The sequence below is a fragment of the Montipora foliosa genome, chromosome 9 (assembly GCF_036669935.1).
Source record: "Montipora foliosa isolate CH-2021 chromosome 9, ASM3666993v2, whole genome shotgun sequence".
Classification (NCBI taxonomy): domain Eukaryota; kingdom Metazoa; phylum Cnidaria; class Anthozoa; order Scleractinia; family Acroporidae; genus Montipora; species Montipora foliosa.
The window spans coordinates 1,038,132-1,062,949 of record NC_090877.1 but is presented as its reverse complement, the minus strand read 5'-3'; the positions used below and the strand labels follow the sequence as shown (position 1 = coordinate 1,062,949).

Here is a 24,818-nt window from a genome sequence, read left to right as displayed (position 1 = left end):
GTTAGTGGACAAAGCTGTTCCTGACCGTTAAAAGTGATGATGTCACAAGATGGGACCGTGGATAAAGCTGGACGTATTTTGCCAGATAGTAATCAAAGGGTTTGAGAAAAAAAAAAAATTGCAAAAACTCTGCCTGGGGTCCCCCGTGCTACTTTCGATCCAAAGAGGGAGAGATTAATCGGTCCCTGAGCCATCTGTGATTAACCCCTTGACTACAGTAGCGCCTCTATTAGTGTAATGAAAACTAGGGATAGTCTATAGTTCTGTAGTCCTGGACTACCGGTAGCTCCTCTATTATAAGGATGGTCTTTACTTTGGTATTTTGTCTTGCCTTACCAATCATGGGAAGTATCGGAGCTATTTCGCTAGGGTTTCGACAAAACACTGACCCCCGGTTAACTGACCCCCTTACTGACCCCCCTACTGACCCCCTATAAAATCAATGGGAAAATGAATACTGCTTACTTAAGCCTCAAAAACCCTTTTTAAACAGCATTGTTCAGCAATATTTAAGTCTAAGCACCCATTTTAAAAAGGTTAGCTTACATGAAATAATCGGCCATCACAACAATAATCGAAAACTAACCTTTTTAAAATGGGCTTAGACTTAAATACTGTTGAACAATGCTGTTTAAAAAGGGATGTTGAGGCTTACGTAAGCAGTATTCATTTTCCCATTAATTTTTTAGGGGGTCATTAGGGGGGTCAGTTGACCGGGGGTCAGTGTTTTGTCGAAACCCATTTCGCTATGCATTCTGGGTAAACTATTTACAAGAAGTCGGTGGAGTCACCTCCAAAATGGGACTTAGTCTGCAAGCACCACACAGAGAGGGAACGAAAGTGGGTGAAAGGAATGGCATATGGTAATTGCTCTGCCATAGTGTTCTTTTTTCGTCCGAGGTGCCCCCACTTCTCAGGCTGTGTGCTTGCAAACTCGCCGTCCCACCGATCGCCGTCTGGCTTTGGACAGGGCTGCAAAAAACTCTTGCAACCATGTCCACGCCTCTTAGTGCTTCAAGAGACGTAAGAACTTGCGGGCGTTGAGACTTAATGATGTCTCTCGGCCACCAGACGGCGTTCAAGCAAATAATGAAGTCCTCAAGCTAGACTTGCCGCAAGTCGACCTCACGAGAATCCCAGGAGAAAATGTTTTGGCGAGCGAATCGTGATTTTTCGTTCGCGAAGTGGATGAGCAAGCGACAAAGTCGCGAGAGGTCGACCTTCGTTCAGCGCGAATCTACATGAGACGAGTCTATCCTCAAGCCTGCGTAACGTTGTTTGCGAGACGATCGATCAATCGATCGATCCAGGAACGCGCGCCGGAGTTCTGCAAGAGCGCGAAACTGAAATTCAAAATGGCGGACTTCCTGTTTGAAAATGAAAATTCGATTTCTAGGTTTGCAAAGCTTCCAGAGAAAACCCAGGCAACTGTTTTGGTAAGTTAAATATGAAATGGAAGAAAAGTCTGACATTAACTTTTTCTAGGAAGGATAAAAAAGACTGCAAATATATTCCTTCTTTCATCTTTCAGTTTGTTGGCGTAAACGGAATTGGAAAACACAGGGTTGCGAAATCTTTGCTTGGTATTCATTCTGGTTTCTCGCTCAAAATGTAGGTTTTCTGTTTCTTCTTCTATTTTTTCTTACATGGTTAGTTACATGTAAGTACTGTAAAAGATAAAAACTGTTAGCAGTGGTAGTTGTGAAGTCCTAGCAGGTTTGAGAAAATTGCCATTTTATGTTGAAAATCACGAATCCCGTAATCCGCTCTCTCTTGAGTTATAGATGGTGAGTAGCAAAAAAGCCCTTGTTTTGAACAAAAACAAAACAAAATCAATAAAAATGGAATAAATTATAAGGTAGTACAATGTATGTGAGTGTACTTCTACCAATAACAAATAGATGAGGTACTAGTGCATGCTTTCATAATGGGACGCATTGATTATTGTAACAGTCTTCTTTATGGTTTACCGGTCACTCACATCAATAAGCTGCAACGAGTGCAAAATGCTGCTGCTAGGCTGATTTGTTCAATTCCGCGCTTTAGCCACGTAACTCCCGTTTTATACTCTCTACATTGGTTACCAGTTCAATTCAGAATTGATTTTAAGATTTTAATAATAACTTTCAAGGCCATACATGGTCATGCACCTGAGTATATATGTAATCTTATTCATATTAAGAATCCTTCCACTTATAGTCTCCGGTCTAATTCTGAACTTTTGTTAGCTCCTCCGTCCACGAAAACTAAGAAAACACTCGGTGACAGGGCTTTCACTGCTGCTGCGCCATCACTTTGGAACAAACTGCCGAGTGATATACGGGAGGAGGAAAATTTTGAACGTTTTAAGTCTAAATTTAAGACATTTTGATTTACAGCAGCTTACATTATGAAAAGCTCGTGATATTTATAGATATATATATATATTTTTTTTTAGTCTTTTTATTATATCCAGAATTGTAAATAACTATTTTTTAACTGTTTTTAACTTGTTTTTTAATCTCCGTTTTTACATTTTTTTTTCCTTTGTAAGGCGCATTTGATCATATTCACATGTTAATTTGCGCCTAAGAAATATTAAATATTATTATTATTATTATTATTATTCCATGTTGCTGTGCATCTGTTTAGTAATTGATCATAGACGACGTCATGTGGTAAGAACACAAAAATGGCACATGAAGCAGTAGCCAAGTGTGTCTCTGATGTGTGGCCTTGTGTGCCGCTTTTTTGTTCTTACCACATTTTGACGTCTTCTGTGACGTTACCTGAACAGACCCACAGAACATGGGGGTTGGACAATCTGCGAGTGATGCGAATCTCCCATTTAAGCCTAAGTACCCATTTTCAAATAGCACCGATAAACAGTATTTAAGTCTAAGCACCCATTTTAAAACGGTTAGCTTTTAATAACTGTGTGACTTGCATGTTAACTTGCATGGCTTGCGGCGTTGGCTCACATGACTCGTAGCCATGGCTCATTGGCTCACATATTGTCCTCACTCCAGAACATGGAATCTACTTATTTTATTTAGTAAATAATTAAACGTTTTTGGTGATGACGTCAGCTGTAAGTCTGTCCTCTAATAGGTCATAGGTGAGAACCAATCAAAATATGTGAATTATTGAGCTTATTAGTGATATAGAGATAATAAGTTATTTTTTGATAAAACTCGACTAGGAGAAAACTATTGCTCACAAAAATGACTGCAAGGTGTATGGATATCTGTTTGCAAACAAGATTTTTGACTGTTAAAATGTGCCAACCCCTGGATGAAAAGTAGCCATGTTACGAGAGTGGGATTGGACTAACTGGTAGAAGTATTTGCAAAGTTGTGACTCAGTTAAAGTGAGAATTATAATTACTGTATTATAAATTGAGTCATGCCTAAGCATTTAATGTATAACCATAGGTCTTTTCTTGACAGCCGAGTGTGCACAAGTCTACCATTGTCAAAGGACACTGACAACACTAGGTCAAGGGTTGATTTTGTTGTGTTGTTTATTGACGTGGCAAATACCTTGAGGTAATTATGTCAAATGTTGCAGGCAAGAACTGGCATGAAAATCAACAATTTGTATAACAAACTTGTTCTGTGGAGTGGACCATTTCTCCCCCAAAGTGGCCCCAATTTACTAGTACAATCATTAATTTTGGTGTTTTACAGAGTAAAATCTGTAGGTATGGATAACACTGTTAATAGAAGGAATTAAGGGGTTAAAGGGGTCATAGTTTTTGAGTTCACCTAGATGTTATCAAGGAAACATGAATATTTGTCAGGAATTCTGGTGAACATGAAATTTAAGATAATAGAATCTCTTTTTACATGTATGTGACATAAGTGAAGCTCTGTATACAAATGTTGCAAACTAATACTCAGGGAATTGAATTCTTACAGTGTGCAAACATTTTTTCCTTTTTGTTTAAAGCATGCCTGATGATCATGTGACAGAAAATCACACATTTACTCTCTATGCATGCATTGCACCAAGAGATTTTTGGAGATATTTGAAAGTTAAAGAAAATCATGGATTACTTTTGATGAGATCCTTAATGATTTCTTTTGTTTTCCCATGATGATCTTCACAAGCTTTGAAGTAATCAAGTCTGCTGTGAAACATATGGATATAGACTATTTTTTGGGTCATTGTTGCTTTGTCGTGACAAAAGGTAAAATATAAATCACACGGAAAGTAGGATGACTGCTCCTTCTCTCATAACTACTCACGAAGCTACCCTCCCTGCTCATTCGCCTCCCCCCTGCGCCCCCCCCCCCCCCCCCCCCCCTATCACCATGTCCTTACAAGCTTTTGATGGTAACCCCTTTTGATGCCAAAATGCACCAAAATTTAAACTGCATGTTTCCATCATGTTCAGTCATGGAATGATGAACATATTGAGTATTCAGTTTCTACTGCTCTGATTGGTTCACTTAAAATATCACCATATTGTGTACATGTGTAGCATGTGATCATGACAAGTGAAATTTTCAAATATTCAAAATTTAATAAAATTTGATAACATTCATGCTTGTTTAATACACGTATGACATCGGCCATAGCTAATTCACATCCAGACTATGTGCATGGAATAATAATTATTGCTAATTATTATATAGATACTGATGAAATACCAGGATTTCTCCTTTTACTAAAAAAAATTAACCATATCTTCACTGCGCACAATGAACATTATTATTTTTTATCATTCACGTGAGAATATACATGTAGGTGTCATTTTGGTAACGAACACGATTAGCCAATAAAACGCGAGCTTCTACTCAACTACATTAACATTTTTATTGCAAAATTTGACTTGTTTTTCATCACTTTCATACATGTATCTTGTTTCATGTTACACAACATGCATGTTTTAGCAGTTGGTGACCACTTTTTCATCATTTCGAAAATGAGTAAAACAAGTTGATTTAAAGGCCCAGTAATATGGGCAACATTTTTCATGCAATTTGTTGCGCAACAATGTTGCATTGCAAGTTGAGATGGTTTTTTGCACATATTACTACCTTCTTGCGCAACAAATTTTCATGTTGCAAAAAGTAAAAGTGACGCCTACTTTTTGCAACACAAAAATTTGTTGCGCAAGGTGGTAATACGCGCAACAAACCATCTCAAGTTGCAACGCAACATTGTTGCGCGACAAGTTGCACGAAAAATGTTGCCCGCATTACTGGGCCTTAAATCTAGACATTTCATCAATATCTATATAATAAAAAAGTATCTCTCGAGTGCTGAAAGTATCTCTCACTCAAGAGAGATACTTTCAGCACTCGAAGATAAAATTTGTATCCCCGTGCAGCCATGTAATATCCTCTATATAAACAATGCATAAATAATAAATTTATTATTAACATTGTTGTTACTTGGGCAGTTGAAGTAATGCTATTGCCTGCCAAATGTGTTATTTCTAACAGCCAAGAATGAAGCAATGCATGCTGTTAATATGGAACAAGTTACAAGTCTAGCTGATAGTTACGATTCACCCATCATTTGTGCAGACCTCGAGGTAAGTACTTACAATAATATTATTACACCCTAATGTTTCTCTTTTTCTCTCTAGCTCATCACAAATAAATGGCGACACTTCACCTTCTTGATGGAAACTTGACCAGGCAGCGTTGAAAGGGGTGGGGGGGGGGGGGGGCGCATGGAGTGGGAAAGGTTACAATTCTAGATCTGGCAGGTATTGAAAGCTACAGAAGGTGTTTTTTAACTAGAGTGTCTCACCAATTTTACAACAGTTATGGTTCACCAGTACATGTAATTGCTAAGCCAGTTTTAACCTGCATGCTATGCAGTCAAAGGGGAGGCAAAGCAAGAGAATGAGAATTGAAAAGGGTCTCACAAGGAAGAGCCCTTAAAACTGGCTAAGCCTATTTATTGAAAAGTAAATTGCAGAATGAAGCTTTCTTTATGTTGATGACAGACTATCCTTTGTTAGTTAAGTCTGGAATTATTTCAACATTTGTTCTTGTGATCCCATAACTGAAAGCAGATTCAACTTAAATTGGCTGCAAATTTTAATAATAGTCTAAAAATTCTGATTCTGAGTAGAACAGGAAAATCTCCTCAAAAGATCCAGCTTCAGCGAGTATACTCTAAAAGGTATCACATATTTCACAAGGGCCATAAAGCATTGTGAACTAAAGATAATTAATTTTATTGATGTCAAACAGCCACACCCGTGCATATCAGCAGGATTTGCTAGAAAATAAAATCTGACCGTGTAGTCCCTAGAGTGAAAATTCTTTGCCTATCTGAATGATGTACCATAAACACCACTAGATGAGCCGCATCTTTTCAGTGTAAGATTTTGTCCAAAATTGGGGGCGCAGCTTATCTTTAGAACATGTTGGAATATTTGCGTGAACCCATGTATTGCTTTTCTTGATCACTACAGAAAGAGGAAGACCAAGAATTTCTTTCCCAGAAGCTCATTCACCTTCTTAAAGTCTCCTGTGGATTTCATGCAGATGTGACAACATTACTTTTAGATACAACACGGAAATCATTTATGTTTGAAGATGAGCTCATTGAGATGGGGGAGTGACAGATATTTCATTACAACATTGATGGTCAAGACTATATGTCATTGTGCAGTGATCTGGGTCATGAATGGTAGAGGATGCAGGCAACCCTACATGTACTGTAATACAGACCTATCTGTTTTGTCATGTGTGAGAGTTTGAATTTTCATAGGCAATTAACCCATTGACGATTAAAATCGTCTGGCGTTAGACAGAGTAAAATGAAGCCTTCTCAAAATATTTTTTGGGAGCAGGTCATAAGGAAAGTGGAGACGGTTTGGTGCTAAAGGCACCCAAGCGAGTGCCCAAAGGACTCAAGCTTCTAGGGGGTCTGGGGGCATGCTCACCAAGGGAATTTTTTAAATTTAGACACTCACAGATGCAATTTAGTGCAATCTGGGCGATTTAAAGTGACGAAATTCAACATATGGAATTGACACTTGCTTGGAGTCTGATAAGAAATACGGGAATGTTAGTTAAATAAACATTTCATGTGTGCAACGCCAAAAAAAAAAAAAAAGCGGATGCGAATTTGTACGTGAAACTAACTTTTTTCAAGCTTTTACTTTATCTCCAGTGACTTCACGTTTGAGCTAAAAATGTGTTGTCTTACATTTTCTGACTGGAAGGAGACGGTCAAGCTTTCTGAGGAGGCGACGCCGCCGCCGTTGACTGGCTGGTTTTGAGAAGGCTGAAAATACTACTGTAAGTATGGCCAGTTCAGACCGGCTTGGAAGTCAAAGGGTTAAAGCATAAAAATAGGGTCAATGACAATTCTGTTGCCAATCAAAGGTAACTGAGCCAAATCTATAAAATGGATCTACGTACATGTGCGTTACAGTATACCATTTTATTATTCCTTTGCCTCCTGAGACTGAGATTTTAGTCATAAATGGAGGTCACTTCAGGGGTGAATGGGTTAAATCAACATCTAGGTCCACTTGAAACCGTCTCCTTTAGAACCTCCAGGGAAGGCTTCTTTTGTTTAGCAAAACACATGTGGTTCTGGGTTGCTACATTGCTTTTTCAAACAAAAAAAACTAGAATGCAAAGTGGAAAAGGTCAAACTGCCAAAGATCAAAAACAAATCTCAACTTCCAGCACATAAAATGTTACAGAAGAATAGGAGGGGAGGGGGCTTAAAGAGCTTTTAAAGTGGGTCTACAAACAACTTTGCAATGCAAGAAATGTTTTTTTTTCTGGAAACACAAATAATTAATCACCTTATGTACACCTCTAGTTGTATTCACTATGTTTACACAACAAATTAACCATACATTTCTGTAGAAACCATAATCATTAAACAAATGAAGATTATTCCATGTTGTACATAGTTACATCATTTTGTAAGTTTATTATTAAGGCTGATGGGTAGTATTCTGTTCCAATTAAGTTAAATGAACAAAATAAACTGCAGTTCCCAAAAAAATCGTTGACATCTTCATCATAGATCCTATGACAGCAAAAAATATTTGGCCCTTATCATTCAACAAAAACTTCGAACTGAGATTTCAGAAATTTCATGTGCCTAATGGTATGGTATGTTCGAACAAACCAGACCCAGGACACCAAGGGTACACAACATGTTCAAACTAATTAATCAGACAGTATCATGCGAGGTTGTTCTGATTTGGTCAAAGAGAATATCATACTTTGATTGCACTTGTCAGGAATGTGCTTGCAACTATTGAGCTCAAGGATGCAGGCAAAGCATTGGCAAGTATGATTCTAGCCACTTCAGTACTTAGCAAATTTTCCAAGTGCATTCATAGTCAGATATGTCCAGAAATGTACGTAATTCAATACACACCCCATTTCAACTGGCATCAAACTGTTTCCTTGCTCTTCTGCCCAATTTCAGCATCACTCGGATTTAACAATACAAACAATTAAATGAGATTTTACTGCCCCATCAGTAAAATATGGTTAATGAACATGACCATACTAACAGGGCTATTAATAATAATATTATCGCAATAGTTATCTTCGTGTTCTTTGTAATCGGTCATCCAAGGTCATACAATCAATGGTCTCGTTGTAAATAAAATCAGGGCTTAAAGACCTTGTTCCTAGATCTCAGATTATAGCGTACATCTGCATTGGCCAAATCTGTTAAGGCTTCATTCATTATTGCTAAAGAGCACCTGTTAATAATGCCTACCTGCTACATAGCCGAACCTGTAGAACTGGCTACTTTAATACAAAGAGTCTCGCTATAAAAGCCTCAGTGAGCTGTCCAAGGTTCACTTGGCAGTTTGTCTTCCATAGTAAACCAACCAGCGCTTTGCAATTTGTTAAAGTTTTCCCCCTCCCTCCTTCCCTTTGGAGATGGGTTGGATACATCGTTTTGCCTTCAATAAAATTGGGTTACTCCTGCATGGCGTGGTTAAGTCTGTGCAGCCACTTCCCCCAAGCTCGTTGGCCTTTGTACATTGCTTGCTAACCATTACTCTTGTCCAATCCAGCACGTGCTGTTTACCACTCAGCTCGTAGTGCTCGGGAGATAAGTGAGGTTGTTCTTTGTAAGGCAATACAGAAGTCGCATAGGCTAACCAGCCAGAAGGCACAGTTGCCCTCAAAAAACGCCAATACGTCTGTTTTCTTGTTCTATTGCGCCTTGCGTTATGCGTTTAAAAGCTAATTATGTTGATATCAAGGAACAGTGACATTAATGTCACTAAGTGTCCCCTAATTGTTGTTTTACAAGGAAAAACAAATAGTTTCATTTGTCCTGACCAAAAAATAAAGCAAACCCAAACATTTACTTACCTTATTGTTGGAATAAGGTAGCAAATGCTTAAACTAGGGTGCGTTTGATTGACCCTATTCAGGAATGAGAATACCGGAGTGATGATTGTTTGAAGCAACAAGTATAATAAGAAATATCATTTTTAATATATTTTTTTGACAACGTCTATTCCACGTACTCCTATTCTGGAATACGGTCAATCAAAGGCACCCTTAATGAGACGCTTGTAAAATTAATTGGGTGTGTACCTAATTACCTTCACTTCTGAAAAGAACTGTCAATAACTCGACAGCTGCATCATTAACCTTTACTGAAATGTACCGAGGAATTCATTTGGCTAGTCGCTGCCTTTTTGAGGCAAATATTTTAATGAAATTAAAAGTGATGGCCATGAAATAATCCTTAATAAGCCACAGCTAAACAATTAATATTTTGTCTTAATGTGTTAATTAATAAAACAACGTTTGATCATTGAGATAGGAATTTGCAGATAGTGGGAAAGAAGTGTCTAAGAATGTTTGGTATCAATATTAAAACTGACTGTTACTGTTAGTATAACACAGTTGTTCAGAATTGTTGGAATCTAACATTCTGGGCCCAGTTGTTCAAAGCCAGATAAGATAATCTCAGATTACAGGAAACTTAAGTTGCAGTTCATTTACTGCTTCAAAAAGAGTTTCCTCAAGATTTTTAGCCTTCAATTTTGACTTAGACTTTAGTTTTCCTTTAGCCTAAAATTACGTAGTTCAGGCTTTTTTTGATGAACAAAAATTCATACCTTGGTTGGTACTTAATCATGGATTAGTGTCGATCAGCTTTTGAGCAACAGGGCCTTGAATGATAATTATTCTGATTCAGGAAAACTGGGATATCCCAAAGAAAGGCTAACCAGGATAATTTGGGGTCGTGTCGTACCTCCTTGAATGGGCTTCAGGATTCGCCAATATAGAACAAGCAAAGATAACAATGGATTTAGCACAGAAATCAACAGGAAGTACGACACTATACAGCCAATGAAATGTACATGTAATTATAGTGTTCAACAAGAGGAACGACCCTAACCGTAATTTTGGATACTGCTATAATTAATTATTATAAACACTACTTATTGGTGAAAGATCCAAAGAATGTTGTATACTGCTGCTATATTCTAGAATGGAGAATTCATTCCCAGTTTTGTACCAAACTTCAACTTGGCTCTCCTTTGAAATCTTATCCTTTCCCTGTGAAAAGATAGAGTTTTCAAATTGATTAGTCATCAACAGAGGAAATAAAGATTCTGGGAAAAAAAACAAATGACAGCTACCCTTCATGACGACTACCTCTAAATACACAAAGTATAAACCTTTCACAATTCAGAGCAAATTGTTGAAGAAAGATACTTATATACCTCTTCCCTGCCCTCCCCTCCCTCATATGCGTAGTTCCAGTTTCTTGAAGTCTTGACATTTTGTAAAGAACTCAGTTGCACCCATGTCCAGAAATGCTCCTACACTGTACTTAGATGCATGCCCAGTTTTGACATCCAACACAGAATGTCCCTTTAAGGGGAAAAGTTTATAGCATCATTTGAATCGGCCTCGGGTATGCAGCTGTTTATCCTTAGCTGAGGAGCAGTAGCCTGCAAGCTGGCTATTCCATTGAAAATGGTGCGCGGCCGAAATATAGGGGCTTGGTTACTGTAACCAAGCCCCTATACTTCCACCGCACACCATTTCAACACAAGAGCCTTCTTGCAGACAAGAGGAACAGTATTTGTAACATTGTCTTAATTAATTATTCCACTATTACATCATTTTACCATATTTGGTCAGGAGAACGCGCAAAATATGAGACGGTAATACACTGTAGTGTCCCGGTTTGACCGGTTTAGAACAGAGCAAATACCGACGAAAAGGCAGTTTTTCAATGAAAGTTTTGTTTTCAACGCAATATAAAGCCTTACAACTTAGCTTGTCATCGCCTGTTTCTCGTCATTTCGTTTATACAATCAAATAAAGGACATTAATGGTTGGCTTTCATTGCTGTTTACATCGTTCGCAAGTGCCCTGAAGGACAGACAATGCATTTTTTTAGAAACACTCTTACCAGATAAAATTGAATCAAAATAACACCTTTTTGTGGTGGAATAATAAATATCTTATTCAATGGTTTAACATGATTATAATACTCGCAGACATTTTCCTCATTGCTTGTATTTTTCCTCATCCCTGTGGGGCTCGGAAAAATACTACGGAACTCGCAAAATATCTGTGCGTATTATATGTTAAACCATCGAATAAGATCCATGTATTTGAAGACGTGGGTGATGTTGAAGTTGGGGAGAAGGGGACACTTTGTGACGCTTATTGAAACCCCGTGCATCTAATTAGGGCCAACATTTCTGGACATAATTATCTAAAAATGGTAAAGTTCCCTGTTGATCCATGTTGATCTATCTATCAAATAATGATGAAATGAAACCACCGCAATTAACAATGTCTGAAAATGAGTAGGACTTGACAAACAGCAAGTCACGAGAGTCTCACATTTAAGTCTATTAACCCATTGACTCCTGGGGGTTCCCCATTGACGAGTAAAATCGTCTGGCATTAGACAGAGTAAAATACTCAGGGCCGGTTCAGGGGTCAATGGGAGTGAATAAATGAATTAAAGTACCCATTTCAAATAGAGCTGATAAACAGTATTAATTTTAAGTCTAAGCAACCATTTTAAAACAGTTAGCTTTCAATAACTGCATCACTTGCATGTTGACAGGCATGTTGACTCGAATGGCTCATATTGTACAACCTCACTAGAGTAAGGCCAAAAAATTAGTCATGGTACATGTACATGTAGCTCAAATCATAACATTGGCCTTGTTGCCCTTGAAACCATCTGATGCTTGAGAAAACTTTTGTGTTGAGTAATTAATTTACAAAAAAATTCTTAGTCTTACTTGATGTAGCGTCTTTTGAAGAGTTCAGCAATTCCAAGGGCTACAACAGGCCATAGGAGAATGATAATGATAGAAGGAAAAGGTACATCTGTGATACTGTAAACAGCTTGGCTGGAGTGACTCCAACCAACTTGGGACAATGAAAAGTAAAATAACTGAAGAACTAAACTGCAAACAAAAAGAGTGTGCACAACATCATGCATTTTCACACGATATGGCCCATTAGTATAATTCCATAGGTGATTAATGAAAATTCTCTGTGCTGATTGGTCGCACTCGAGGTGATTATTACATGATAATCACCCGAGCAGTTTTTCTAACGGACATAAAAATTCATATCTTTGGTTGGTACTTAACGTGAGGTGACCGATCAAGAAATTAATTGTTTTTAAAAAAATGTGTATTTTTCAAATAATTATCACCCAAGGCATGTAATTATACTAAAACAATTATTCACCTTGTCTTTGGCAAATAATACTATTAATTTAATGTTGATCATCCCTGACCTGATGATTTAAAGATCTTAGTCCAGTTCGTGAAAATTGAAAGCAATCATTAATTTGTATTTTAATTCCTAACAAGTCAAAGTCATGTAGTCATCAAACTGGAAAATAACATTAATTTAAGTATTCTGGAATTTGCACTGACTGGTTTGCCTACAGAAAAGCATTCTAACTTAGGGACTTCTTTTAATTATTTACAAGCTGTAATTTAGAGTGTGATATTATCGCTTTGTAGGCCATAAAAAAAATGTAAAAGACAACCATTATAATAATCATTTATTGCTATCAGGGCTCTTAACATCAGAGGTTTTAACAGCCCACAAACAGAAAAGTGCAAAATAATAATAATTATTATTACTCACTTGACAGCTATTGCAAAGATCCACGACTTATTCACAAGTGGTGACATTCTCCATAACAAGTGAAGACGATGCACGTAACTTGATGACATTGCCACTGAAGAAAACAACAAGATTTATTATTACTAAAGAATTAATCTCTTACAGCTGAGCATGACTGCTCTTAAAAAATTATTGAAAAGACTTTAAATCAAGTGAAACCAAATTAAAGCAGACCAAATCAGATGCTAGTATGTCGGTGTTGGGCAGAACCTAGTGAGTACCTGAAGGCACTCAGCTCTCGCACCAATTAAAGAGAAGAACCAACAAATTCAACCCACATAAATAACGAAAAATATAATCTAATTATGTTGATGAGGCTGGGTGCAGGTGCTGTCTTAATAAATATCCATACCAACCAAGATCCCCTAATGTTAATAATTAATAAAACATGATAAATGTAACTTCTATATTCATCTCTCACAATACAAATACCTGTTTTAAATGAGTTTGGAACAACTTCCCCCTGCCTTCCACCACCAATGTGGCACAGGATTGAATCCCAGACTCAACACAATGTGGGTTAAGTTTGTCACCACCATGTTGCAAGAGGCTTTTCTTCAGGTACTGAGGATTTTTCCACTAATTACAAACTAACACTTGCCTTCACTTGATTTAAATTCTTCCCAATAATTATTGTGTAGAGCATTCTTGCTTGGCATCATATTGTTAAGACGTCAGTTACAGTAATTTTTGTAGGTATTAATTATTAAAAGTATCATCCACTGTGATTGCTTGATCCCTGTAATTTGTATGCAACTTACCAAAAAGGAGAACAAGAAAGAAGGCGTTGATGTCCTGAGCCACTGACAAAGCTTGAATGTGGCTCTCTCCCAAGCCATTCCAATATTCAGTGTTGTTCCTAAATTATGATCGAAAAAACAGTGGTATCTTTCTCAAAGCTATCTACATGTAGCTGCAAACTATGCTAAAAAATCTACCCTAGTTTCAATATAGGTTAAGTTGACAACTGTGACAAATGTTGAAACAAAACTTAGGGTTTGGGCTATAAGTTCTTGAAGCAAGCCAACACTTCTCCTGTGTATACATGTAGTCTGTCTGGAAAGAGCTTTGCTTTAAACAAACCTTGCACAGGTTGTCAAATGAATAGAAGTAAGAGCGGCTCACTGCATGAGTCTGATCTGAATCTGATCACACAGGAGCAAATCAACAACAATTATTACAGGAATACCAATTAGCTAATTATTTTGAAAATGCCTGTTTTTAAATAGGAGAAAACAAGATCTTGCCTGAATCCTAACAAGAAGTGACATCCCCTAGATTGCTTCTGAATGGTAAGACACACTCCATGAAGAGTTAAAGGAAAAAGAACCAGGCAGCACACACAAACAGATGGGAAAAAGCAAACACTGAAGTAGAAGCACATTGTGTGTCGCAAGTCCTGAAAGAAAAACATATTACTTCAGATCGCCTTGTTCTCCTTTTAAACTCCAGGGCCCAATGTACTCAAAAGCTGATTAACACTAAGCCACACTTAAGTACCAACCAAGGTGTGAATTTTGTCTGTTAATTGACAAGGCTTAATTAGCTCATATGTAATTTTAGGCTAAAGGAAACAAGAGTCTAAGTATTAATAATAGATAATTATAATATTATTTTAACTATTACACAGTACTATTATCTTGCTCAAAATTGGCTGAAATTTTCCTTGTCAGTGGCTTGGAATTGAACTTAATAGCATTGCCCATCACCAGGTTTCTCTTCCTATGATTTGTGCTTCCTTCTTGAGAATACAAATTATGCAAAATTACACACTAATTACATGAGTAAAACATACTTCAAGGTGAGCCAATGTGTTTGCAAAATCCTTATATTTTTACTCTTTACTGTTAAGAACCTAATCCCACCAATGCTTTGGTAAAAGGGCCCACACATCTGCTAATGCAATAACTGAATGCCTGGTTATCACTAGTCTTCTAGAGTGTTTGTTAACACTTTGAGAACATGACGCATGAGCTGAGACAAAATTAATGTTAATGTTCAGTAATCGCGGTTATAAAAATTAATGTCATTCCAAAAATTATACAATGTAGTGGAGGAACACTGCCACCAAAACACCATCTAATGTTCAATTACCTTGAAGTTACTGTCATTTTTGCCAGTCATCATTGTCATGAGATCTTGGTCAGCTGGAGAGCTAATCAAAGACAAACTCAACAGGGGTACTGTAAGGCATGATAGCCACAGAAGATGAAGGCCTGTCAGTGGAGGGGGGAGGAAGAAGCATGATGACATGACCATGACTAAAGACAGCACCAACTGGCACGACAGCATAAAGGATAAGCAGTTCCTGAGTCCAAAGCAAAATCGACGGGCCTAAAAGAATAATAATAATAATAATAATAATAATAATAATAATAATAATAATAATAATAATAATAATAATAATCAAACGTAGGTCAGCGTTGTCTGTACTCTTATAATTCATCAACAACGTTTGTCATCGCAGTGGTCAAAATTTGTTGTGCACAACATTTTGACCACTACGGTGACGAATATCATTTTCGATAAGAGTACAGACAAGACTGAACCACTTTCGATTTGTTAAATCGCAGTTATGAAGTAAAATTTCATTGCAGTTGCCAAAGAAGCCTACTCAAGTTGCTTGATAACTGTGATTCATTTCAAAATAATATAACATCAATAACATGTCATGTGCATGAGCTTTAAACCTGATAAAAGATTTATCATTAGATTTCTTTACATAAACAATATTATAGCAACCAGGCCTGGCTTATTTTTCTTGTATGCTAAAGATGTATCTTCCCTGTCACATTTTCAACCCGAGGGACACTCACAGAAACTCACAGAACATGTTTTATCGGGTATAAAAACACTCGCCAATGTGGTCCGGGCTCGATTCCCAGACTCAGTGTCTCGTGTGGGTTGAGTTTGTTGGTTCTCTACTCTGCTCCGAGAGGTTCTTCTCCAGGTACTCCGGTTTTCCCCTCTCCACAAAAACCAACATTTGATTTGATTTGATTTAAGTTAATTTCATTAGTGTCCCCAATTAGTGCTCTTGTGCTAAATCCATTGACACTTAAAGTTGCTATTATTATACAATTATACTCAGTTACATCTTGTGTTTTTTAACCTGATAAAACACTACTGCTCCTTTTTTAAACAGTGCATTTAACCACCATGTTGCTCTTCAAAAACTCATTCATAATTCATGAGCAAAACAGACTATCACATCATGGATAAAATGTCCAATGCATCAACTTTTAAATTTAAAATGATAAAAACTCCTCATTAGAATTCTTTCTATAAAGCACACTAATAAGGCATCTACATGTAGCCTGTTTTTCTTGTATGCTAATGTTCTCTCACAATTTGAACCTTAAAGTTTGTTTGGATCTTAGAGGGACACAATATCTCTGAAGAAAAACTTGCAGGTTCTGCCTCATTGGGTCTAAAACCACTCAGCTTCAGCTTCACCTCATGGTTTAAACCTTGATAAAACACTCCTGCTAGTTTATTAACCTACTAACAGAATCTTTTCTCAGTATTCCTAAACAACACTCAATGTCCAAAAACCTGATCTTCAAACGAAAATTTTACTGACCTCCTTTATTAAATCTTTGAACTCAAAGCTTGTATCTCTATGGAATGCCAATGAACAGGGAAGTGAATTCAGTGAGGCACTCAATTCCAGTGGAGAGAGCTCTAAAGAAAAATGTTCATCAGAAGATTACAAGTCATGACATTGTACCTCTGTTGGCACAGCGCAAGGAACCACTGTCTTTAACCCAAGCTACACTGTATACCAACACGGAAAAATGAGTTGCCTTTGACTTCCCTGTACAAAAAATCAGAGTCAAGGACATAATTTCCTGTAGTGGTCTTTGTTTATACACTGTTTGGGTGTGTTGCATCGGTGAGATTGAATAAGAAATGGGAGCATCTGCAGTTAAAGACACTTGCTGCATGGCACACAAGTCCCTGGTATAAAGATCGATGGCATAAACTTGCAAGGAAAATGACAATTCTTAATGAGTGCTAGCCAGTCTGATGTAGACTCAACAGTGATTTCCACTTGACTTGACCTATAGTGGCACATGTTTCAAAAAATAATTGCCTGCTGAATGTAAAGGCCAAGCCTGAAATGTGTGAGTTTTAAACAAAACTTTGGCACCCTCACTCTCTTTATCCTGTTGCCTTTTTTTGTAAGTTCCAGCCAGCGTACAATAATGTTATTATAATTGTTGTTTGCTTATTTTCAATTCTTGGCTCACATCTGATCTCAGTTACCACAAAATACCCAGTTGAGATAAATTGTGAATCTGTCAAGAACTCAGTTAATTACAGGAGGCAGTGTGGCCCTGTGGTTAGGATGCTTGCCCTGAGATCTGGAGTTCCTGGGTTCAAGACCGGCTGTTCTAAACACTTGTTGAATTTGTTCCTGCATGGTAGTCCCTGGTTCAACTTCCTGGCCGCACTTGTAAAAAGCCAGCTGGTTTGCCACCGGCCAGTTGGGATTCTTAACAGTTCCTGTCGTGTTATAGTTTCGTTAATTGTGTTTCATTGGCCCCGAAAAGCCCCATGGGAAGTGGTCAAAAAAGTATGTATATCTGTATCACACAACATAATCATGATCATGAGATCAGGCCAATTAAACTTTACCATTATCTTCTTCATTGGACTGTTCATCACTGAATTGTCTATGCAGCCTATTCCTGGTAGTGCCATGCCCTAATCGAGGTGTTCCTGAACGAAAGTCTTTTGGAAGACCTTTTAAACAGAGCTGGGGAAAGAGGGGCTCCACTGCAATGCTGAAACAAAATAACAGAGTAAAACAAAGCATCATGGGTTACCATGGCTTGGAATTAAAGTCTAAAAACAGTCATGTAAATTAAATGCATAATGTAATTTATGGTGTGAACCTGGTCGTAATCATTACTGGGAAATTATGACTTTAAAAACACTGCATCGATTCTGCATGATAATGATCTCCTCTCAATTGCTGTCAAAATGTGAGTATGCCAGTAAGGATAGCCCTTCTACTGTAAGTACTAGAGCCCACTGGTCCATTTTTATTTCATGAAAGCAACATGGCAAATAAAGACTGATTGAAAGACCATGACAAAATTAGTGTCCACCATTCTTTAAGCAGCTCCAACCATGGTTTGCAGACAGGACCCATCTTTTATAGCCAAAGAATGAGGGCAAAGAATGTCGTCTAATAGTATGTTAATTACAACCTTTTTACCACAGTGACTATTTGCTTTGCTTTTAAAAGAGCTTGAGGACTGTTCCTAAGCCTTTGTCATAGAAAACCCTGACCAGCTTGATTGCTTTGTTGTTAACATTGCCATAAATCCCATTCAGACACATTATTATTCCACTATTATGCCATTTTACCATTATTTGGCCAAGAAAATGTGCAAAATATGAGACGGTATAAATACACTGTAGTGTCCCAGTTTGACGGGTTTAAAACAGAGCAAATACAGACGGAACAGGAGTTCTTCAATGACAGAAATAACTTTGTTTTCAACACGATGCAAAGCCTGAGAATTTAGCTTGCCATCACTTTTCACATGTCATTTTGTTTATCCAAATGAATAAAGGACATTATTTTGGCTGGCTTTTCGTACTGTTAACATAATCATTCGCACGCACCCTGAAGGACAGATGATGCTTTTTTTTTTTAAACAATCTAACTTAATAAAATTGAAGCAATATAACACCTTTCTTGTAGTGGAATAATAAAATTATTATTCAATGGTTAATTCACATAATTATTACGGTACAAACCCAATGTCTGCTTGTATAAATATGGCAGGATTAGCTGAATTAAATGAGCTGCCCACACAGCACACAACCTCCCCATAATCTTGCATGATAGAAATCATCTCCTGAATTGCTGCAAGAAAAACCATGAAAAAACTACATTCAAGCAAAATTTTTTCGCCATTCAGTTGAAAAGGATCTGGTTTATTCTGGTGAAAAAGACCATTCTTTCACAAGCTGTTCTGCCCTATCATTAATGAAAAATACTAATGGAATGATCTCCCTCTTTGTCTTTGCAATAAATCAATGAAAAGCCTTTTCAATTATTATTTTGCTACATACTAACTTCTAAAATTGTGGTGGGCGTGTGTGTGTGTTGTGTGTTCATCTATTATTTGCTTTTTTCATTTTAAGTAGTGAGCTGCACCATATTACGAAAATATAACGGCCAGGGATATAATTAGGGCCTTAATTATTTCCAATATACTGTGCACTTCTCCATTCCTATTTTTTGCCTTTTGTATTGCTTAATATGTATTCACTATGAACCAGGTAACTGTATTATTCTTGAATGGAGGAAATAGAATAGTTACACAAATACACTACTAAACACCACATGTGGTGTTTCCTTAAGTGGTTCATGTAAAACAGGCACCCCAGTCTCATAAACATTACACAACAGAGACGTTTTAAGTTCCATATTTTCAAAATTCAAAATTATATTAAATAAAACATTTTTTACCAACCAGATGGTGAGCAGTCAGTAAATAATGGAACAAGAAGAGGAACATTATCAACACTCTCAAGATGTGGTCTGATATTGTGAATTCCTCTAGGAAGTTTAGCCTGTTGTGAGAATGAAAGAATAAAATCACTGATCAATACCAATAAAATCTATTATTACTTATTTATAAAATTAATGAGCTTCATTAACTAAGTTCAAAGTACTCTCAATTAACCCATTGACTCCTGAAGTCTCACTCCCAGGGGTCAATGGGTTAATAGTTATAATTATAATATTTATTATTATCATTATCATTATCATTATTATTACTTATTATTCTTTGAGGCCTGTCAATTTTGCATTGGACTTTCACTTAGGACCTGCTTATCCTTTGTGCTGTCTTTAGTCATGGCCATGTCATCATGCTTTCTCCATTGAAATATAGCTTTAACCCATTCACCCCTAAACCGGCCATACTTAGTATTTTGCTCTGTCTAACACCAGACGATTTTACTTGTCAATGGGCAACCCCCAGGAGTCAATGGGTTAATCTTTATTATATAAACAGCAATGAAATACCAAGTGAGCTTTTGCACAAAAACATGATATCTTCACTCACGTGAAAAGATCGATCACCATTGCTATGGTTATGTATAAAAATCTCGCCTTTCGATGCCTTTCGTGAAATGATTTAGTATTTCAATGGTGTTCATACAATAAATAGAATATTACATGGCTGCTTGGAGATAAGAAATTTCTCTTCTCATGCTGAAAAATATTTCACTCGTTTGCTGCCGCACACTCGTGAAATATTTGTCAACACTCTTAAGAGAAATTTCGTATCTCCGCACCGCCGTGTAATATCCTCCTTACTATTAGCGGTGTAACCTTCAAAGAATGAAGAATACCAGGGTGCTGCATGTAATGATTAATGTGGTTTCCAATCTGAATTGACTTAAATAAGAAAAAAATTGTCCAGAATCTCCAGTTGTCAAGTATTGAGTATATTATATAACTTACAATGATGATGATGGCAATGATGAATCATGATAATAAGTGCGGAATTATGGATAACTTTTAGTAAGTGGTGCCCACAGTAAATGTGAAGGGCCAGGCTTTTGCATCACTGGATTCCACTGACTGTGACCTTGGTTACCTCGTACATGTGTATCACAACAACCTTATCAAATAACATTTTATTTTTCATAATCATCATCATGATCATCATCATCATCATTTTAGGAACCCAATGTCCACTATGAGAAAGCGGCAACAAGATAAACTCGATATACACTGAATTGTAAACTTTCTTTATTACATGTCATTGAACAACGATTCACTGAAATAAAAAATGCATAAATTGCACTGAATAAAGCAAAATAAAGACCGAATTACAAAGGACAAAAGGGTAAGTCAAGATCGATCTATACTTTTAAGTTTTACCTGCCTTGTTCCACTAATAACAAATGAAATGTTGTCTGACAATCACAGCGAAGAACAAGACACCATAAATGACTCACCAAAATGTCTTGAATTAAGTCTTAGTCACTACAATCACCATCATCATCATCACATAAATTTGGTTTTATAAAACCAGTTGATCAACTTTAAGGTAAATAATATTAACAACTGTAAGAAACCTTTACATGTGCACAGTAATTCACTTGAATCCTTGATAAAACCCAATTTCTGTGTTTCACTCCCCATCACCCACACAGCACCACATGCAGTTTCTTTAGAATCTGAAAATATAACCTCTTTACTATTCTCATTACCCTATTTGTAAAAAACCAATAGTCCTCAGGTGCCGACATCTGACTGCTACCCACTAAAGGACCTCTGTCACTTTGGCTTTCCAGCAGATAGTCTAATTCAGTCCCCTCGGGTTTACTGGATGCTGAAAGTAAACAAGAAGGCTATTGAAGCAAGTCATGCATTGTGCTGTTTTAGCTTAATATACATGAAAGAGCCACTGCAACGGACCTATGCTACAATTACATGCAATGGGGAGATTGTAGGACCAGCACATGGCAAGCATGACCTTGCAAGTTATTGCAAGGCTCTAGACTTTGGTTTAGCGGGAATTTAAAAGACTTGACATACTTTATGACAGTAGTACTCCACCAACTTTAGAAGCTAACCTGTTAGTGATGGATTTACATAAATTGTACACCAGGGAGAATACACACCCACTGTAAGCATCAACATCAATAATAGCACAAATGCCAAAAATTTTACATTATGTTGCTTTCTTGCTAATTTCTTCCTGAGATTAATGTGGTCACGTGGAGGACATGTCAGTAGCACATCAGAGATTAATTCTTTACTAATAGTAAGAAAACACTTCCACTCTGTTCATAACAATTTAATTTCTTATTTTAAATAATTATTAATAGTTCATAATTACATGGGATAATCCCAAAATGATTACAATTATAACACTCAGCCTCTCGATCCTTAGCACAGTTGAGGGTCAAACAATTTTTTCTCTTAATAGGTTTTGTTTCTCAGAACTTTTAAGTTCTGTTGTATCAGTTAACCTCAACAGTGCTTCAGCTGCTTTTTAAAGTCATCCAAAGCCACGTTTACCTTTCTCTGGTGATCCATCATTTTCTACACCCCACCAGCTCACATGCTTTTCATCTCCATCATGCTCAGCTACCACATTTATATCATCTTGAGTATCAAACAGACTCTCTGGATTCCTCTCTGATACTGTAGCACTACTGCCATGGTCTTCCAGCAGATGACCACCACCTTCTCTTAAAGATATATGACAGTTCCAGCCTGTCTCAAGACCCATTCTCTCTGCAAATGCCTACAATAGAACCAAAAGTTAAACCATTTCTGCTCAAATCTTACTTTCAACATTTTTTACTTACCTTATCTCTTATATAATGGTCATGCAACCGAGCAACAACACAAATGGTACAAAACAGCACAAGACCTTGAGGCATGCAACTTGCAACCATTTTTCTGGGAACACAGCTGGGGCTTTTAGGACACCAATTTCATGCCTAAACATATGGACAAAAAGAAGACTGAAGCTGCACACACGGGAAAATGCAGGAGCTATGTTACATCCAAATTTAAAACCTTATAAGGAAATTTTTAAACTCAAAAAAACCCCAGCTCTGAACCAGAGTTATATAAACAATTCAAGGTTATGGGCTTCTAGCCCTGGTTTCATGAAGTAAAAACAATGGATGCTTGCCATTAAAAAATGATTGCCCTAGAGGGAAAAAGAATGGAATGACAAAGCTAAATTTTCGAGACAAAAAGCAATACCTGCCAAGGATTAGATAAATTTGGTTTGGGCTATGTTACCTCTGAAATTGAAGGCATGCAGCGACAGTTTTTGTTATACAACGTAATTAAGTATGCAGATTAACCAAACACTTATCCCATTCTAACATTGTCAGCCTTGCAAAGGGAAAAAAGCAATGGGGAAATCTGCGTACCAATTTATGTTGCAAGTTATTAATTGCATGTCAACATTAAAAAAAAAAAAAACAAGCAACTCAAGTCCAGTGTAAGTCACCAGATGTTTCATAAAAATTAATATGCCTGCTAGAAACTTTTCCTCACTCTAAAATGATCTTTTTACATTATCTAGGGACATCTCATTGTGAGCCACTTGCCTGTTCTACAAACACTTCTAAAAACAGTGTATGTGTGTATTGTGTTTCTAGCATTAGTTCTGTGATACAAATAATATTGTTTGTCAGTGAGGAAGAGGCCGGTTCTTTTGTGACTTCATGACAAAGGCATAGACATTATCAGGATCACCACATAATTTTTTAGACAACTGAAACAAAAAATCTATTGTGCTTACTCTACTTCTCAGTTCATTCTCTGCTGAAAAATGCACAAAACGAATCCCTGCATTATTTAAGTCCTCAACAAGGGGAAGAATGTCCTGGAAGTGCAATGCAAAACGAAATGGTGAGTTACAGGGTGATCAGGTGTAAAACAGGTGCTATAGAGAAAAAATATAAGGAATCATTGTCATGTAGGTAGTATAGAAACTCTCATAGGCTGGCTAATTGCTAATTGCAATTGGTACGTACCACCAACCGGTTGGCTCATTAGTCAGGGGTTTATTAGAAGCCAGGCCCCGGGTAATAGCACCCGTCTACGCTGAGTACAGTATCCACCTTTGCTCAAAGGAGGTCTCAAGATCAAAAGCCAGACTATATATATAGGGGTGCCCGCTTACCCTTTCACAAGGTCCCTTCTACTTTAAAACTTAATGAAACCCCTCTCAGTTGGTTGAGCAATGGACTATTGCGCGCAGGAGGTCATGAGTTCGACTTCAATCCGACCAACACCCAGGGTCTTAAAATAACTGAGGAGAAAGTCGACCTGCCTTAAGTTTGTGATAAATTTGATCTGCAAATGGTTAGACTTTCAAGTCTTCTCAGATAAGGACTATAAACCGTAGGCCCTATCTCCCAACCCATGTTCATAAACTCTGTGGGACATTAAAGATCCCATACACTATTCGAAAAGAGGAGGGCAGTCGCACTGAGTTCCAGTGTTGTGGCGAAGCCTGAATTATACAGCAAAATGTGGCCAGCTTGGCTTATGATGTACAAGGCTACGTAAGCAAAACAGCCATAAGCCATAGGTGCAGGAATGGCACAGTGGTGAGCGCACTCACCTCCCACCAATGTGGCCTGGGTTCAATTCCCAAACTGGGCATCATATGTGGGTTGAGTTTGTTGGTTCTCTACTCTGCACACCAAGAGTTTTTTCTCTGGGTACTCTGGTTTTACCCTCTCCTCAGAAAATCAACATTTGACTTGACTCAAGTTAATTGTTAATTTCAGTTTACGGTGTTCCCAATTAAAGCTCCAGCGCTAGAGCGACTAAACACTTAAAGTTCTTTTCCTCATAAGCCAAAGGGAACTTTGCCAAGTGCTAGAGCATGTAGATGTACATGTAAATGTATTTTAATTTTTTTTCTTGGCATGTCAAGCCTATGGGACAAGGAATGCAAAGCTGCCTTTTTAAGAATATATCCTTAATTTTCAAGTCATACCTTTTTAGCTTGAAACTGTACTGCCACCATCCCAATGAAAATTTGTCCTCCAAGTATTCTATTTAGAAACAACAAACTGTTCAGTACATAATAAGTCAGTTCCTAAATGAATAAACGCTTTTGAGACATGGTACAATGTACAGCCACAAAGCCATAGATATCT

General features: G+C 37.3%; 2 protein-coding genes across 3 annotated transcripts in view; one reads left to right on the top strand and one right to left on the bottom strand.

Moving 5' to 3' along the window:
• Nucleotides 1-1,305: 1,305 nt before the first annotated feature.
• LOC137969496 (centromere protein M-like) lies at nucleotides 1,306-7,967 on the top strand. The gene is made up of 6 exons (XM_068815777.1): nucleotides 1,306-1,436; nucleotides 1,532-1,611; nucleotides 3,429-3,527; nucleotides 4,092-4,171; nucleotides 5,433-5,524; nucleotides 6,419-7,967. The coding sequence occupies exons 1-6, from the start codon at nucleotides 1,356-1,358 to the stop codon at nucleotides 6,566-6,568; spliced, it is 582 nt and encodes a 193-aa protein (XP_068671878.1). The 5' UTR covers nucleotides 1,306-1,355; the 3' UTR covers nucleotides 6,569-7,967.
• A 1,185-nt stretch (nucleotides 7,968-9,152) lies between these two features.
• Nucleotides 9,153-24,818, bottom strand: part of LOC137969495 (endoplasmic reticulum magnesium-transporting P-type ATPase-like) — a 49,578-nt gene continuing 33,912 nt past the window's right edge. Inside the window, exons 23-36 of one of the 2 annotated variants that reach the window (XM_068815775.1) lie at nucleotides 24,656-24,713; nucleotides 23,447-23,530; nucleotides 22,201-22,429; nucleotides 21,387-21,508; nucleotides 19,634-19,733; nucleotides 18,912-19,020; nucleotides 17,778-17,926; nucleotides 16,720-16,820; nucleotides 15,231-15,470; nucleotides 14,384-14,535; nucleotides 13,898-13,995; nucleotides 13,098-13,191; nucleotides 12,233-12,400; nucleotides 9,153-10,517 (exon numbers count right to left, since the gene is read on the bottom strand). In XM_068815775.1, coding sequence (XP_068671876.1) covers nucleotides 10,445-10,517; nucleotides 12,233-12,400; nucleotides 13,098-13,191; nucleotides 13,898-13,995; nucleotides 14,384-14,535; nucleotides 15,231-15,470; nucleotides 16,720-16,820; nucleotides 17,778-17,926; nucleotides 18,912-19,020; nucleotides 19,634-19,733; nucleotides 21,387-21,508; nucleotides 22,201-22,429; nucleotides 23,447-23,530; nucleotides 24,656-24,713 — 1,777 coding nt within the window. In that variant the 3' untranslated portion in view covers nucleotides 9,153-10,444. The remainder of the gene's footprint in view (nucleotides 10,518-12,232; nucleotides 12,401-13,097; nucleotides 13,192-13,897; nucleotides 13,996-14,383; nucleotides 14,536-15,230; nucleotides 15,471-16,719; nucleotides 16,821-17,777; nucleotides 17,927-18,911; nucleotides 19,021-19,633; nucleotides 19,734-21,386; nucleotides 21,509-22,200; nucleotides 22,430-23,446; nucleotides 23,531-24,655; nucleotides 24,714-24,818) is intronic. The other variant, XM_068815776.1, reaches the window with a different exon arrangement.

What these genes read in the sequence shown, in the direction of transcription:
- LOC137969496 (XM_068815777.1), top strand. Translation starts at nt 1,356, where the DNA reads ATGGCGGACTTCCTGTTTGAAAATGAAAATTCGATTTCTAGGTTTGCA. An exon ending in TCTGGTTTCTCGCTCAAAAT is followed by an intron (nt 1,612 to 3,428) that starts GTAGGTTTTCTG and finishes TTTTCTTGACAG; the next exon opens with CCGAGTGTGCACAAGTCTAC. An exon ending in TCATTTGTGCAGACCTCGAG is followed by an intron (nt 5,525 to 6,418) that starts GTAAGTACTTAC and finishes TGATCACTACAG; the next exon opens with AAAGAGGAAGACCAAGAATT.